Below are 18474 nucleotides of genomic sequence, written 5' to 3' on the forward strand. Positions count from 1 at the left end.
ATTTCCTTAGATAAAAATTGAGAACAACTTGGCTAGTTTAATCAAATTTCATTTCCCCACATTTTGACAAAGTCATAAGCTAGCTAGCTAAACGAACTACGACTTTTCTCACTGTGTACGTTTTCCATGCCAAGTCTTCGGAATCTTGGGCTCTGCAAGTTGATGGTCAACTAGGCAGTTTTGCCATTGACAATAATATTAACATAGCTACTTGGGTAAGTGGACCTATTTATAAAGGATGGTCAATTGAGCAATTAATTGATTAACATATGTACCTAACATATGTCTAAGATGCTTATGTCTTTAACCAAGTACTAGTAGTTTAGAATTTAAATTTTAATTAATTATTATGTATAAAATAAATTATATTAAAAAAAATACCTATTTTACATGTGTTCAAGATTTCTAACGAAAATTTATTTTTATTTTCAATGAAAACAATTTTATAATTATAAAAAATAAAACATACGTGACCAAACACACACACGTGTGTACATAACATATGCTCTATAAATTAGCCTTTACTCCAAAAGACTATCTCATACCACAACACATGTTTCCAATGACAAATAAGTTCTCAGTTATCAGCCCTTCCTATTGTGTTCCTAACTCTCTTAACCTACAAATTAACACAGAGAAAGGTGTTACTTACGACGTAAAGGGTAACCGTGTATTTTACATAAAAGATACTTTGTTCACATTTCACGGTCGTCGCGTGTTATGTGATGATAAAGGAAGTCCCATCGTCACTCTATACAAGAAGGTTTGTTACTGATCGAGGAGGCATCTTATACTCTTTTTTTTTTGAATTTTTTTTCTATTAATTAAATTAACTAAATTGGTATTATATATTCTTAATTTTTGTTTTTTATCAGCAAATATTAATTATTAATTTTATTAGTTTTTTTTAGTAAAAAAAAAATTAAATCTATAACCTCTCTTTTTCCTTCTTCCTTTATCTATCAAATCAACCTTATAATTATTTGGTATTCTTAATTTTTGTTTATATGTAGAATGTGACATTGCACGGGCAATGCAAAGTTTTCAGGGGTAATAGCAATGGTCCCTCTGAGTTGCTCTTTTCGGTGAAGAGATCGTCAATAATCCCGAGTGGGAAGATGATTAGATTAGATGTCTTCCTTGAAAACAAGAGAAAAGGAAGCATGTGTGATTTTAGAGTCATCGTTCGTGGAAGTAAAAATTCATGCACTATTTATGCCGGTGAATCTCCAACTATTGTTGCCAAGGTGTGTATTGCATGTGTTCTGGGCATGTTTTTATATACACATTAGTTTAATTACCTATCTAGTATGGGTTTGGATAATTGCTGATATAAAGTGATGTGTAATTTATATTTAAATATTTTTATGATAAAATTAAGTTAAGAGTAAAATTTAGTATAATTTTTTATTCTAGTTAGAATTGCTTAACTCAGAATCAATTTTAGATCCAAAATCGATTATGAATCTTTTTTAACATAAAATCAAACATATAATTTTTGTTCTAAAATCAATTATGAACTTGAAAATAATTCTTTTTTTTTTTTTTGCTTTTAACTCATAATCAATTCTAACCTGAAACAAAGCACACATACTTTTTTCTTGATAATTATCGGAAACCTTGAGCACACACAAAATGAACATTTCCCCTTTTAATACGATTTATAACCTAAGGACAAATTATAATTCGAACCCTAAACCACTTTTATTGTGCCAAACTCTTATTGATCCAAACAAATAATTAATACAACTGAATGGATATAATGACTACATTTTATCGCCCTCTTTCATGTAGATGGAGAATAATGGAGGCTTCAAAGTCTTGGTCTATCCCAACGTGGACTACGCATTCATAGTGGCACTACTTATGATTATTGATGACATCAAAGATTATGATGTGTTGGTAAATGCGACGGTGAGTGGTGTCCTAACTGTGGCGACGGGGGGTATCTTACCTATTCTGACATTGTTTGAGGGAGAAAATTTAGAAGAAGAAACCTTAGATGGAGAAAACTTAGAAGACGAATACTTACAAGAAGGAGAAAACAACTCAGGTGGAGAAAACTTAGATGGAGAAAACAACCCAGAAGGAGAAAATTTAGATGGAGAAAACTTAGAAGTAGAAAACAACTTCGAAGCTGAAACTTAGACGCAGCTTCGTAAGTGAGTGCTTGTGGTATTGTTCTCTAATTGGCATTAATGTTTATGTAGTTTCATGTCAATAATAATCTGCATAATAAAGGTTTTCATTAAATGTCAATGCAGATTAGCCAGCTGGTTAAATTCTTATTATGTCGTCGAAGTTTTATTGTTGTATATGAAACAAATTAAAATTAAATCTTGGGCATGATTTTGGTTAGAACAGGTTGTATCTTTTCATTTTAGTGCATGAATAAAATTGAGAAGATATTGTAAATAAAAAAAGATGTAATATTTTTCGTAGTTTTTTTATAAAAAAAATTGAGTAATGATATTGGAACACTATTATTTTGAATATTTATCAACACTTGTCATTTTTTTTATCTTTTTCTTTCTACCACGTCAAATCACTAATGCATATAATATGAATGGACAAAAACAAATATATCTTACATAATATAGTATCGAAGATTAAGAGTCCGGATATCGAATGCACGTGACTAATTGTGTTCTTAAAATAATATATTTTATTTTGCAACTAAGTAATTGAGGAAAGAAATTAAATTAAGATGGATTGATGATCAATTATCTAATGCAAGATCAAATCTAAACGAGTAAGATAGTATCAAGTAAGATAGTATGAAAGAGAAGATGATTTCAGGCATACCAATTCCACCAATCCTAATTCTAACAAGATTCTTAGGATTGTTAATTGTCGATTTTCTAAAGTCAATTATTAGTCATTGATTGTGGTCAATTATTAATCAATTTCCTAATTAACCTACTAGAGGTTATCCAACCAGTTTGGCATGCAGTTTGATATAAAACACTTTTTTCCTAATTCTACCAATTACATGTAAATGATCACTGTTAAGCAATCATTTATGTATTAGTAAGTCCATTTCCACCAACCAATTTGGTCATGTAGTTTGGTATAAAACACTTTCTTCCTAATTCTACCATTAAATGCAAATGATTACTATTATGCAATCAATTATGTATTAGAACATCCATTTCCAAAATAGAAATTAAAAGTAAAGAAGATAATCAATTAACTAAATGACATCGAGAATTTCATTAAAATTAAGAAAGGAGTTCAAACTAGGTTACATCATAATAATCGAACTAGGGAGACTAGTTGCTCATTGTACACACTATTACAAAAAAAAAAAATTTTAACGTGTCTTACTTGGCACCTTGCTTGCATGAGTAAGTACAAGTGTACAATCTGTTTTAAATTATGTGTGTATTGGTTTGTTCTAATGGATTGGTTTGTTCGAGAAATAGATCAAAACAACTAGAAAGATCATGCATCAAAGATAGAAAATGGTGGTGAGTCTAGGAGGATTTCTAGGTCTTTTATACAATGATGTCAATGTGACATGTGAGCATTTTCATGGGAGAAAGATAGAGAGAAAAAGAGAGAGGTAGGGGTGACATGGATGAAGTTACCATTACCAAACAATTTAATATCATTTTATTCCTCAAATTAGTCACTTTAGTTCTTGAAAAAAAAAGTGTTATGGTTACTATAAATTATAAAAAAACACCCCTAAAATCTTCATTTTTGACTCTTATTATGTAGATCATGAACATCATCTTATTTTACTAACGAAGTTTGTAGATGGCTAAAAGTAGGGATTAACTTGGATAACATAATTCAATGTCAAAGATTTATTTTTCATGTATCTAATTTTAGGAACTAATATTTTTTTATTGGTAAGAATTGAGCATGGTATTAAAAAATTTACAATACTCACACATCTTACTCAACCAATTAAGTTAGACCCCTTAATATTTTAGGAACTATACCCCCACAATTTTAGAGACTAAAATGATGATTTGATCCTTTTTATTTTTTGTCGAAGATGAAGAAAAAAGGAAGAAAAAAAGATTTAGATTTTTTTAAAAATATCTTTATATCTATTCATAACTTTTAATCTTAAATAAGAATATGATGCGTTCTTTGTTAGTAAGAACCAACAAAGGAATAAGAATAACAAAAAAGCACATGATAGGAAATGAGAGCAACCAAGTCAGAGAATATCCTTTAGACTCCAAATTTCATTCAAATCCCTCATACCCCTTACAATGACCGCCTTCCTTACATATAACTGAATTCCCCTCTCCATTGATTTTCTCCTCTAACAAACTTATTCCCCCTCTCACAAAAGGCTACTGCTAAATAGACAAATTTGCCCTCTTGGGCCTGATGGCATATACTTGATCAAATCTACTCTTGGACTTTAAGTATTTTGAGTTGCAAAATAATTTTATAGGATTTAAGTATTTTGAGTTGTAAAATAATTTTATATTTTATGAATACTGTGAGTTATTAAATAAGTTATGAGATTATATTTTATTATGAATGAGTTACTTAGGGGGTGTTTGGTTTGGTTATTTTCTGTTTTCATTTTCACCGAAAACAGAAAACGGTGATGAAAATGTGTTTGGTTGGATTTCTGAAAACATTTTCAGTGAAAATGAAAATAGGAAACAGCCAGAAAATGAAAACAATAAATTTTCGTTTTCAGTGTTTTCAGTTGAGAACAGAAACCTCATTTCAGGTAAAATAAAATTGTGATGACAATGAATGTATTTTTAAACAAATCTAAAAATACAAAAAGACAAAAAGTCAATATATCATAAATTTTCAGTATTTTTATTTCATGAAAACAGAAAATAAGAAGTCAAACCAAACATATTTTCAGAATTCTAATCTTTTGAAAATGAAAACAGTTTTCAGAAAATGAAAACAGAAAATGAAAATGCAAACCAAGCACACCTTTAAATTGCTTAAAGGTTTATGACTTATCTTTTTTTGTTTATCCGATAATACAATTTTTAAGTTTGAGGATTTTATTTTATGGGATTATATTTTATTGTGAGTATATGTATAATATTGATTTTAAAAAAATGTCCCTTACTAATTTTTAAGTTTGAGGATTTTTTTTTCAAAACTTAAAGATGTGTTAATTTTTTAACGGTCCAATTCTATAACCAACCCAATCCAATCTTATATATAAAAGTTAGATTAGATTAGATTGAGTTGTAAAAAAAAAGGTAAGCTCAATCTAACCCAATCCAATTAAATTTAATTAGATTAGGTTGAAAAGGAAATAAAGCTTAACTCAATCCAGCTCCTAATCTAAAATATACATACTATGCCAACCTTCTTGGTATTGGATAGAAATTTCACTATTAATTAATAATGTTGTATTGTCTGCCATATTTTAGGTTCTATATTTGGTTTAAAGGTGGGAGGAAAATAATTTTAATGAAAGAGGGAGAAGAAAAGAGAGGTGATTACACATTTTGTTTGGTTTAGAGAAGAAGAGAGATTTTAATAGAATGATAGAAAATAATCATTTTCTTGTTTGGTTCATAACTAGAGAAGGAATTTTGAAAATTAATTTCCTTGCATGTTTATATAATTTTATTTTCCAAAACATAAGTAGAGATATTTTAGTTAATACTCATCAAATATGTTTTAAATGTTTTTATTTTTTTCTCCCAAAAATTAAACCAAATTATAAAATTTTATAAAAATATATCCCTACATCCCTCTTCCACCATTTTCTTTTAACCAAACACTATATATGTTAGAGTGAATTAATTAGAAAGAGAAAAAAAAACAAACAAATATATATATATATATATATATATATATATATATATATATATATATATATTAACTTTTGCAAAACTTTTGTTTGCGGCTAGTAAGATCAGAGCCCTATAAAAATGTAGCCAATAACCCATATTCCCACATATGTTCTAAATCCACTATTCATCCAAATGAAGAATATGTTTCTCATCCTTTTCTTTTCTGCTCTTCTAATTTCATCCACTTCTAATGCTTCTAACGTCAATGATTTCTGCGTAGCAGACCTCAAGGGTACAAATAGCCCTTCTGGCTCTAACTGCAAGCCCGCTGATACAGTAACAGCAAATGACTTTGTCTTCACTTTTCAACCTGCAAACACATCTAACCCTATCAAAACTGGAATCAGCACTGCATTTCTTAAAGACTTTCCTGCTCTCAATGGTCTTGACATCTCTGCAGTACGTGTAGTTATCGATAAAGATGGATTTATTCCATTGCATTCACATCCTCATGCCACTGAACTAATAATCGTGGTGGAAGGTCAAATCACTGCTGGATTCATGGCAGCTACCAAAGCTTATGTGACCAAGACACTGAAACCGGGAGATCTTATGGTTATCCCACCAGGACAATTGCATTTTCTAGCAAATTATGATCAAAGAAGAGCCACTGTTTTTGCTGCTTTTAGTAGCTCAAACCCTACTGTCCATTCTTTTAATAATATATTTGCCAACAATGTACCCTCTAATGTACTTGCCCAAACTACCTTCCTTGATGTTGCCCAAGTGAAGAAGCTTAAGGCTCGTTTCGGTGGCAGAAACTAGGATATTATTGCTTGCTTATTGATTAATTAGTTAGTTAATGTGTTTGTTCCAATGATCATAAACAATAAACACTGATTATATTCTTTTGTGTCTGATAAGATTATATATACTCTTTCGATCCCTTCATCACTTATATACTAGATTTTGAGTTCTCCCTTGATTTTGTGCATGTTCAGCTTTCAGGTGATGCTTCATGAACTTTGTAATCTCGATTAGTTGTTCTGGCTTTTAGCTGCCTTTATGACAACAACAACAAAAATGTTTATGTAGACTTAAACTTGTGTTTGGAACGAGACCAAGTTGATTTTCTTTATGCCGAAAAGTTTTTGACGAGTGTACTACACAAGATAAAGATAAAAAAATTAAAATGGAGAATTTTTTTTAAGAGTCGGTCTATTCTAATCCACAATATGATATCTGGATGATTTTCTTAATTACAAATAATTAGGTATGTTGATAAACTACTCAATAAACACCTTAGAAGAATAAAATAGAATAACAAATAAAATAAATATTCAGTTAACTGCAAAACTCTTTGTTCTCCCTACAAGAATGTTCAGTTGCCATTCTTGTCATCGACGATGACAACCTCCGCAAGTAGGTCTTCGATTCAACCCGCACAGTTCAGAGTCGTACATGTAGAAGGTGCATTAAAATGTGGCAACTTGGACGGGGAACTTCTATATAAAAAAAAAAGGCTTGGACGGAGAGACGAGAAAATGTTAGCGGTAGTTGGAGAGAGAAAGACAACATTTTTGTAAAGAAAAAATTGTGTCTTTTTCTTCTAGTACTGGGTTTTTTTTTTTGCTGTGAAAGAACAATCAAAGTATTCATTTGTCAACACTTCAGCACATGTGTGTGATTTGTCATATCATGATCACTTCAATGTATTTTATTAAATAATAAAGACAATTAGATAAACAAACTCTTTAGTATCTGAAAATACTCATTTAATTGATCCCAACACCCCAATTATTTGATGATATTTATGGTCATATATCGATTATATTTGCCCTTTTCGGCTTGAACTGGTTTGAGCCTGAAGCATTCATGTGATCACTTACTAATGCAGTTCTAATTACTGAGATTTCTCTTGTACTATTAAAAACTCCTATTGTGATTTGTGCTGTATCTTTGTTTCTTTCTCCTTTATTCTAGAACTTAAAGTTAATTATTTTGCTGGCACAGGCATTTGGTTGATTGACACCATAGAGGTCTTTATCTGGGAGTTAATGCAGAATTCCAGATCATGTATTTGCATTTTTAAGAGCAAATGCATTTTTATTCTTTCACAGCGTAAAAGTAGCTTGTTTTAGGCACGTTTTAGCTCTACCGCACACTGTTTAATTCCTTGATCTGCATGTTACTTGACTTAAATACAATTTGAGACTTACTGATAATGCAATGGTACAACCCCTTTATATTTTCTGATGACATAAAACTGTACAATTACTTGAATTACAGTTGCTAATTTTTCAATCTTCAATCATTATAGAAGCTTAAGGAACAATCACAAGCTTCCTCTGTTCCTTTTCACAAACTTCTAAAAGTCATATAAACTCTCTCATTCTTTATTATTCTCTAAAACTTCAAGGTTTTATGGGCTTGGATCTTTTTTAGATATCTTTTTAGAGAAATTTATCAGAGGGAACAAATAACAAATGCCATTCAGCCTCCAATGAATTAAATACGGTGAAGAATAAACACAAAGTGAAGAAACTAAAATTCTAGAAGAATAAACACAAGCACCAAATTTGCAAAAATGCTCACAATACAAATTAATGAAATCAAACAATGAATATCCACAATACAAAATCAATGAAATCAAACATTTAAATAAAAAATAAATCACAAATTAACGAAAAAAAATGAATACACTGTGGCACAGCGAGAGTGTGGATCGAAATCGCAAGGGAAACTTACTTGTGAGCAAACGTTATGTGTGGTGCATGAGAGTGACTGAGAGGGAGAGAGAGCTACGAAGAGAACTAGTGTACTAAGAGGGAGAGAAAGCGCTAGCGTCGTGTGCGTGAAAGTGACTGAATTTGATTTTGGAAAAATAATCTTATCCAAACACCTTTTATACGTTACCATGAAGGTTGGCATAGTATATTTTAGATATGTCCTTTTTTTAATTATCCAAATAGAATGTGTTTATTTAATGTGTATTACATTTATTACTTTCAAAGTAGGAAAAAAAAGAGAGAGAAAGATGAGAAGGGAAGTTTGAATATTTTTATCCATTAGAGAAATGCTTACCCGGAAGAGAATATAAATTTAAAGGTAAGTAATTGTATTAAAGGCTGGTTGACCAAAGTAGGGGTACTATTATAAACTAATTACCAAAATGAGATTATTTTAAAATATATTAATAAATTTGAGTTGTTTTTACCGTTGACCGGGTCAACTTATCAGTCACATTATATATCATATTTATTACTTTTTTTCTTTTTGTTTTTTTTTCTCTTTCTAATTAATTTACTCTAACATATATAGTGTTTGGTTGAAAGAAAATGGTGGAAGAGGGATGTAGGGATATATTTTTTATAAAATTTTATAATTTGGTTTAATTTTTGAGAGAAAAAAAACATTTAAAACATATTTGATGAGTATTAACTAAAATATCTCTACTTATGTTTTGGAAAATAAAATTATATAAACATGCAAGGAAATATCTCTACTTATGTTTGATGGTTTGTTCGGTTGATCTTTACAGTATTAGAGACGGGTTATTGAGACGAAATGTCCTATGTCTAATAAATGTTAATTGATCTGTCTCACGTCTTTGTTTATGAATTTTGAAATTCAAATACATTAGAGATGATAGTATTCTATCTCTAAATCTTATTTTAATTTTATTAACAAAATTGTAATTTCATATCATGTAAATCATTAAATCAAATTAAAAGTCTGTTATGAAAAGCTTGATATATATATATAGAGAGAGAGAGAAGTATGATGATTCCATATTATTAAATATTATATTTTATAACAATATATAAAAATAGAAATTAGAATGTAATTATTTTGTCATTGTTTAAAAAATTAATTTATAAAATATATATTTTAAATTTATATATGTTAGTGTAGTTATATATATATACTGATTTTCAATTATTATATTTTATATATTATTTCTAATTAGTATATGAACAATTATCTTCTGAATATATTATTTTCGAATTTATATAGTAAATATTGATTTTATTATACTGATTTTTCTATAATTGTATATTTTTCCTATTTAAGTTATATTATTCAGTATTTACCATTTGAATCAATTAAATTATTTCTAAAATTAATTATTATATCTATTGAGAAGGAAAAAAATTAAAGTGTATATCGAGAGAAAATAATAAATATTATAAATGACTGATTAAATTGTCAAAAAAAACTTGAGTCAACGTTCTAAAAACAACCCTAATTTGATGATATTTATCTTGATTACTAGTTTCTAAAAGTGTCCTAATTAATTTGATCAATCATTTTTTTTATAAAATTACTCTTTTCTTAAAGGTAATAAAATTCGAGTGCACAATCCAAAAAATTAATTTGATAATATTCATTTTGATAATTAATTTCTAAAAGTATCAAGATTTTGTCAATCAACCTTCAATACAATATAACTCTTACCTTAAAGGACTTGCATTTGCAAATCTTTAATTTGTAACAATAGCCCTATAAAATCTACCTAATCCCACATTCCCTCGTATGTTCTAAATACCTTGATCCAAGATGATGATGAAGAATAAAGTTCTCATTCTTTTCTTTTCCGCTCTTCTTTCATCCACTTCCTATGCTTCCAATGTGAATGATTTCTGTGTGGCAGACCTTAAAGGTCCAGATAGCCTTTCTGGCTATCCTTGCTTGCCACCTACAACACTTACAGATGATAACTTTGTGTTCAATCTTCAACCTGCAAACACCTCACAGTTCCCTACTATCAAAGCTGGAATTAGCACTGCATTTGTTAATGAATTCCCTGCCCTCAATGGTCTTGACATCTCTGTAGCGCATGTAGCTTTCGAAAAAGATGGGTTTTTTCCAATGCATTCTCATCCTGATGCCACTGAACTAATCATCTTGGTGGAAGGTGAAATCACTGCTGGATTCGTCACCGGTATGAATTCGATTGCTTATCTGAAGACGCTGAAACCCGGAGATCTTATGGTTATTCCACCAGGACATTTGCATTTTGTAGCAAATTCTGGTAATGAGAAAGCCACTGGTTTTGCCACTTTCAGTAGCTCAAACCCTACTATCCATTCATTCAACAATATATTTGCCAACAATATACCTTCTGACATACTTGCACAAGCTACATTTCTTGATGTTGCCCAAGTCAAGAATCTTAAGGCTCGTTTTGGTGGCAGCAACTAGTATGATTAATTGCTAGCTTATAATTAATTATGTGCTGGCTCCAATGGTTTTTCTTTTTTATAAGATGTGTTTGCTCCAATAATCATCATCAATAAAGTTATTTACTTGTATGTTTCCCTTTTTCATTTTTTGTCCAATCTCAAATCTTAATATACTTGTTGGCTCCCTGACTGCGAACGAAATAACTACAAGGAAATAACCCCGGATAGGTGAAGAAAGAAAGATCGACAAGCATTCGAATTTTTCATAATAAAAGCACACTTTATTTTAATTTAGTTTTGGTTGATTTATTTTACTTGCATTTTTTTTATCAATGGAAAGAATAAAAAAGAAGTAGGCAGAAGAAAACTAATGGCAGCGGACATTGGTCACAACTCAAGTCTGAAAACTGGGCGATGATTGGCCACCTTACTTTGCTAACTAGTCGGCTATCTTTTTCCTTCACTAAAAGTGTGAGAGAATTGAATATTTCATTGTTGTTGCTTAAAGGAATGAATCTTTGTAATGAGAGTTGCGTATATGGATGACATGAATGTACTCCAAGATTGATAAGCTCCAAAGGGACTTTTGAATCCATTTCACATATAATATGATGCGCACCCAGGGAATGCCAAGAACCAACGCAAATAGTTCTGTATGAAGGGATGTAATAACCCCACATGATCAATAGAAACGTGTTACTCATTCACCAGTTGTGTTCTTCCTAATTACTCCTCCGACGCCTACTTTGCCCAGATTCCCAAGAGGAGAACCATCAGTGTTCAGCTTCAAGAAATTTGGTGGTGGCAGACTCCATGAGATATAGATAACTGAGTTGTCCCTATTGTTGGAATACACACTGTTCCTCACTTAATTGCAAGAGATGCAATTCACTCCCTCACACATTCACTCGTGTATCACTCACTGTTTTCTAAGCACAGAATTGCACACACACTAGGAATAGCACTAGAGACTGAAAATGATAGAATGAAAACAACACTTTATTAAGATGTATGATTGCCCTTTTATACAAGCAAAACAAAGTAACAACCCTTCACTCTTAGGCTAGCACTTATAACAGAATTTTAAAATTCTGTTACTCTCTCTTATATACAAAGTCAAAACAGAATTAAACTCTCACATCCTCCCTTAATTCTGATCTCCTAAGTCCATCAAGCCAATTCTGTCCCTTAACATTTTAAACCTCTCCCCTTTGAGGGGTTTGGTTAAAATATCAGCAAGTTGATCAAATGTGCAGCAGTACTCCACTTTCAATTTCTCTTTGTTCATTTGATCCCTAAGATAGTGAAACCTTGTTTCTATGTGTTTGCTTCTACCATGAGAGGTTGGATTCTTTGACAGGCTTATAGCTGACTTATTATCCACAAAAAGCTTCACTCCATCACTCTCCTTGATTTTTAATTCCTGTAGTAATGTGTCCAACCAGACAGCTTGACAAGCACTCATTGCAGCTGCAACATACTCAGCTTCACATGTTGATAGAGCCACTATGGATTGCTTCTTAGAACACCACGATATTGGTGCTGCACCATACATGAATATGTAACCTGTAGTACTCTTTCTGTCATCTCTGTCTCCTCCCCAATCTGCATCAGTATATCTCATCAATTCCTCTGAGTTGCTATTGTCTTTATTTGGAAATAAAATTCCAGCATTGATGGTCCCTTTTATGAACCTTAGAATCCTCTTGGCAGCTAGGAGATGAGGAATTCTGGGTCCTTTCGTATATCTACTTACCAGTCCAACAGCAAATTCCAAATCAGGTCTTGAATGACACAAGTACTTGAGAGAACTAACAATCTGTTTGAACTCAGTTGCATCGACTTTGTCTTCCTTGCCCTCCTTTTCAAGTACAAGATCTGCCTCTGTTGGTGTTGCTGCTGAATTACATTCAACCATGTTGAATCTCTTCAATATTTCTGTTGCATACTTGCTCTGGTGCATCAAAATACCTCTCTCAGTCTTCTTGAATTCAAGTCCAAGGAAATAGGATAGAACCCCCATATCAGTCATTTCAAACTCACTCATCAATTCCCTTTTCAGTTCTGCTATCTCACTTTCATTACCACCAGTGATCAACAAATCATCCACATATAGGCATATAATAATGATATTACCTACTGACTTGGATCTTACATAGACTCCAAACTCACAGCTACACTTATCAAAGCCAATTTTCATCATAAAACTGTCAATTTTCTTGTTCCAAGCTCTTGGGGCTTGCTTAAGTCCATAAAGAGTTTTTCTCAACCTGAGAACCTTTGACTCTTGGCCAGCTATAGAGAATCCAGGTGGCTGAGTCACATAGACCTCCTCATCAAGAGGACCATTTAAGAAAGCACACTTCACATCTAGTTGGTGCATTGTCCAATTCTTTAGGCTAACAATTGCCACTACTGTTCTAATAGTCTCAATTCTAGCAACTGGTGCAAACACCTCTCTATAGTCAATCCCAACTTTCTGCAAAAATCCTCTAGCCACAAGTCTAGCTTTATACTTGACCACCTTGCCTTCTGGATTTGTCTTAATCTTATAGATCCACTTCACATCAATGGGCTTCTTTGATTTTGGTTGAGATACCAACTCCCACACTTGATTTTTCTCAATAGATTTAAGCTCTTCTGTCATAGCTTCAACCCACCTCTGATCAGTCATAGCATCTTCAAAGTTTATTGGTTCTGCTTCAGAAAACAGAGCAAAATGTACAAGATTCCCATCTGCACTTACATCAGCATCAAACAACATCTCAAAACCTTGAAATCTAGCTGGTTTGGGTGCATTTCTCTGGGGTCTCACTTCTCTTTAAGTGGTATTACCATTCCCTTCAATTGTTTCTTCCTCTTCTGACCTTATCATTATTGAAGGTCCCTTCATTTCAGTATTCTGCTCCCAGTTCCAGCTTCTAGATTCATCAAATACCACATCCCTACTAATTATTATCTGCTTACTCTTCGGATCAAACAGCTTATAGCCTCCAGTTGAGTGATATCCGAGTAAGATCATTTGTTCACCTTTATCATCTAGCTTCCTTCTTAACTGATCTGGGATATGCCTAAAACAAAGTGATCCAAAGATTCTGAAATGGCTCACATTTGGTTTAGCACCACTCCAAGCTTCTTAAGGTGTTATTCCTTCCAATCTCTTTGAAGGGCTCCTATTCAAGATGAAGACAGCTGTAGACACTGCCTCTCCCCACAAGTACTTGGGCAGACTCTTGCCTTTCAACATGCTCCTTACCATATTCATTATGGTTCTGTTTTTTCTTTTTGCAGCTCCATTATGTTGAGGTGTGTAGGGAGGAGTCACTTCATGAATTATGCCTTTTTGATCACAAAATTCTTGAAATTCTGTAGAAACATATTCACCTCCACCATCTATTCTTAATATCTTGATCAATGAGCCACTTTGCTTTTCTGCCATATTTTTGAACTTCTCAAAGACTTCAAAGACATCACTCTTCCTTCTTATTAGGTAAACTCATACTTTCCTAGTCAATTCATCAATAAAGGATATGAAGTATCTGTTTCCACCCAGAGATTCAGTTTGCATAGGGCCACACACATCAGAGTAAATCACCTCAAGTTTCTCTTTTGCCCTGATTGGTACATTTTGTTTGAAAGTGCTTCTTGATTGCTTACACTGTAAACAACCATCGCATACTTCACTAGGAGGCTTGATCTGAGGCAAATCCAACACCATTTCTCTTGAGTTTAGCTTAATCAGATCTCTAAAATTTAAATGGCAAAATCTGTAATGCCATAACCACTCTTCACTGTTTACTGTAGTGGTAAAACACTTCTGTTCTATCACATCAATCTCAATTTTAAATGTTCTATTTTTTGAAAGAGGGGACTTCAAAATGAGCTTGTGATTTCTGTCAAACACTCTCAACATCTTGTTTTCAAGCTTAGTCATAAAGCCCTTTTCTAATAATTGACCTAAGCTGAGTAGATTACTTTTCATACCTGGTACAAAGAGTACATCAGTGATGCAAGACTGACCTCCATCCTTTGTTTTGATAAGGACCTTCCCAATTCCTTCAGCAGTCAAGATTCTATCATCAGCAAATTTGACTTGGCTCTTCACAGATTGATCAAGGTTGAGAAACCACTTTCTTCTTTCTGTCATATGAGTGGAGCAACCTGTGTCTAGGTACCAACAATTATCACTTGCCCCTTCAATCTGAGTAGTTACCATTAGCAGTACCTGTTCAGTGTCATCATCTTCTTCCTGAGCCAATTTTGCATCATCACCTTTAGGTTCTCTTTTGTTATTGGGTTTGCTGTAACACTCATCAGCAAAATGCCCAAACTTTTGGCAGTTAAAGCATTGAATACTTCTTTTGTCAAACTTCTTTCTATTTGAAGAGTTTTGGGAATTGGATCCCTCTCCTTTCTTGTGGTCTTTATCACTGTTCTGATTTCCCCTCCATTTATTGCTCTTCCCTTCAGTTTTCTCTTTCTTCCATCTATCACCATGCTTCTTTGGATTAGACCGTGCTTGCAAGGCTTGTTCACTTTTCTTCTCATTTATCCTTTCATTCATTCTCTGTTCATGAGATTCCAAAGATCCCTGCAATTCCTCTAGGCTAAGCTCTTCAAGATTTTTGGATTCCTCGATGGCTACCACAATATGGTCAAACTTGGGTGGCATGGTTCTAAGCACCTTCTCTACAACTGATTGCACAATTATCTTTTCTCCATAGCCCTTCATTGAATTCACCACTGTCTGCACTTTTGTGATGTACTCAGCAACTGATTCATTCTTTTCCATTTGTAGTAGTTCATATTGTCTCCTCAGAGTTTGCAGCTTGATCTTCTTGGTTTTTGTGGCTCCATCATGAGATTTCTGCATAATGTCCCATGCTTCTTTGGAGGTTTGAGCCATTGCTATCTTTTCAAAGTTAGCAGCATCTACACTTTGGTGCAAAATGAAAAATGCCTTGCAATCTTTCTTTTCTTTTTCTCTATCAGCAGCCTTTTGTTCCTCTATTGCTCTCTCTCCCACAGGTATATAACCTTCTTCTACGAACTCCCAAACCCCTTGGAATCGCATCACCACCCTGATCTGAATCTTCCAATTTTCATAGTTCTTTCCTGTGAGAACTGGTAGATTTGCAGGAATTGAGCCAGATACTGCAGCCATCAAAGAACTCCTTCAAGAACACTTCCAAGAACCTTTCTTTAGTGATTCTTGCCCCTTCTATCGAAACCAATGTTCTAGATACCAATTGTTGGAACACACACTGTTCCTCACTTAATTGCAAGAGATGCAATTCACTCCCTCACACATTCACTCGTGTATCACTCACTGTTTTCTAAGCACAGAATTGCACACACACTAGGAATAGCACTAGAGACTGAAAATGATAGAATGAAAACAACACTTTATTAAGATGTATGATTGCCCTTTTATACAAGCAAAACAAAGTAACAACCCTTCACTCTTAGGCTAGCATTTATAACAGAATTTTAAAATTCTGTTACTCTCTCTTATATACAAAGCCAAAACAGAATTAAACTCTCACACCTATTACCTACACGTCATTGACACGTAACAATGTCGAGTATATAAAAAATTTGAGAAAAAAGACGCAAATTTTACCAGTCTTCACTATTGAAGATGAAGGAATTGTGACACCTCCAAATGAACCAGTAAGTGATGGCAAACAATGAACCTTTCGGGCCAGTGCCATGACATTGGAGCCAAGTTGTACTGTCTTGCTCCATAAAATCCACTTGTAGAGCATGATGAAGAAGATGCCAAACATGTTGAGCTTTTTGGCAATCGTGGAGAACGTGAAGAATTTGTCTCTTCTTGATCATGACACCCGGCCCGCAACAAAACAATTAGTAGACAAAAGAAGAATTTTATATTATAAGGGATGTTGATGGACCACATCCAAGGGTTGCTTGTAGAGCCACCAAGGGATACATGGGCTTGAGAAGTGAGACATTGGTAAGAAGTTTTAGCCGTGTAACAACCATTAAAGGAAACATCCCAAATAATAGTGTCCTTCACAGTAGGACACATATAGAGTGACATGAACTCCTCCCTAACCTCCTGAGGTAACACTGTTGCCAACCAATCCCATTGCCAGTGGCCATCCTGATAAAGGTCTTTTAGCTTCAAGTGAGAATCTTGATAATGGACATAGTTAATCATGAAACATACATGTCCCAACGAACTTCACTTGTCATATGAAATAGAAGTGTCTCCTCTGCTAACTTTGAATTTGAAACCAGGTTCAAGGATGTAAGTAGGGGTGGGAATAGGCCAGACCAGCCTACAGGGACCTACGACATGACCTACATAAAGTCTGGCCTGGACTGGTCTATTTAATTAAAAGGTTAAGCTCAGACTTTTTTAAAAGCCTATTAAATTAAATAGACCAGACTTAGACTTATTAAAAAGTCTTATAAGCCGGTCGGCCTATATATATATATATATATATATATATTATTTTTTGGGTACCAATATATAATATTATTTTTTGAATACAATTAATTTTTTTTTTGAAACTATCAGACTTTGATTACACATTACTGCCCCATAACTTCTATTACTATAATCAAGGACTTTAATTACAATTTAGGTGTGAGTCATGTGTCTTTTTATATTCCTCATTATTTTGATTGACTTTCCTTTTTTAAACTTTTTTATTACGTTCCTACTGTATAAAATATTAAATATTTATTGTGAATAAAGCTTTTAAAAAGACTATCAGGCCAGATCAGAATTTTAAAAAGGCCAGACCGAGCCAAAATAAAAGTCTTTGATAGGCTATAGGCCAGACTCAAGCCTCAAAGATTCATCGTAGGCTAGGCTCAGGCCTTTCAAAGCCTGATCTAGCCTAGCCTATTTCCACCCCTAGATGTAAGCCGCCTTTATAATTGAGGTATATGGTTAGGAGCAACCTTTATACTCCTTTGTTTTTAAAAACATTATCCTCCTTCAAGTACTTGTGTGTTAACATCCAAACCCAAGGCTTATGTTGATCATGCAACATGCAGAGACCACACATGTTTCCCTAAGAGAGTCATATTCATTTCTCTTGCTTTAATGACTACCAGTCCCCCTTTCTTCAAAGGCTGAGTTATTATGTCTCACCCCACCCAATGATGATGGTCGTTACCCCAAATAAAGCTTCTTGAGATTCTATCAATTGCATCACATATCCCATGAGGAATCCAAATTTTTTTCATGGAATATATGGGGATTAAGTTTAAGACTAACTTAAGCAAAGTAACACATCCAGACCAGCTCAAAGTTTTTGCTTTCCACCCTACTAATCACGAGTGCAAGTGGTTCAAAATATAAGGGAAGTCTTCATTCTTGACTCTACTAGAAAGAATGCGGAACCCCATATATTTATCCATCTTTTTGGTATGCTGGCATCCCAGAATGCTGCTAATCTACTTGACTTTCTCTAAATGTCCTGAAACACCCTTTTGAAATAGCTAGTGGCCTCTCTCATGATAGTATCCTCATCAGTGGTCCATATGTCATCAATCTGTAAGCCAGT

At 33.1% G+C, this 18474-nt stretch overlaps 3 protein-coding genes across 3 annotated transcripts; all 3 read left to right on the forward strand.

Annotated features, from left to right (window-relative positions):
• Positions 1 to 532: 532 nt before the first annotated feature.
• On the forward strand, positions 533 to 2480 carry LOC114389485 (protein LURP-one-related 10-like). Its single transcript, XM_028350177.1, has 3 exons — positions 533 to 763; positions 1014 to 1247; positions 1795 to 2480. The coding sequence occupies exons 1-3, from the start codon at positions 554 to 556 to the stop codon at positions 2146 to 2148; spliced, it is 798 nt and encodes a 265-aa protein (XP_028205978.1). The 5' UTR covers positions 533 to 553; the 3' UTR covers positions 2149 to 2480.
• Positions 2481 to 5859: 3379 nt separating this feature from the next.
• Positions 5860 to 6762, forward strand: LOC114389190 (auxin-binding protein ABP19a-like). Its single transcript, XM_028349809.1, has one exon. The coding sequence runs from the start codon at positions 5937 to 5939 to the stop codon at positions 6567 to 6569; it is 633 nt and encodes a 210-aa protein (XP_028205610.1). The 5' UTR covers positions 5860 to 5936; the 3' UTR covers positions 6570 to 6762.
• Positions 6763 to 10293: 3531 nt separating this feature from the next.
• LOC114389275 (germin-like protein 1) lies at positions 10294 to 11059 on the forward strand. The gene has a single exon (XM_028349911.1). The coding sequence runs from the start codon at positions 10305 to 10307 to the stop codon at positions 10947 to 10949; it is 645 nt and encodes a 214-aa protein (XP_028205712.1). The 5' UTR covers positions 10294 to 10304; the 3' UTR covers positions 10950 to 11059.
• Positions 11060 to 18474: the final 7415 nt, after the last annotated feature.

The sequence above is a fragment of the Glycine soja genome, chromosome 16 (assembly GCF_004193775.1).
Source record: "Glycine soja cultivar W05 chromosome 16, ASM419377v2, whole genome shotgun sequence".
NCBI lineage: Eukaryota > Viridiplantae > Streptophyta > Magnoliopsida > Fabales > Fabaceae > Glycine > Glycine soja.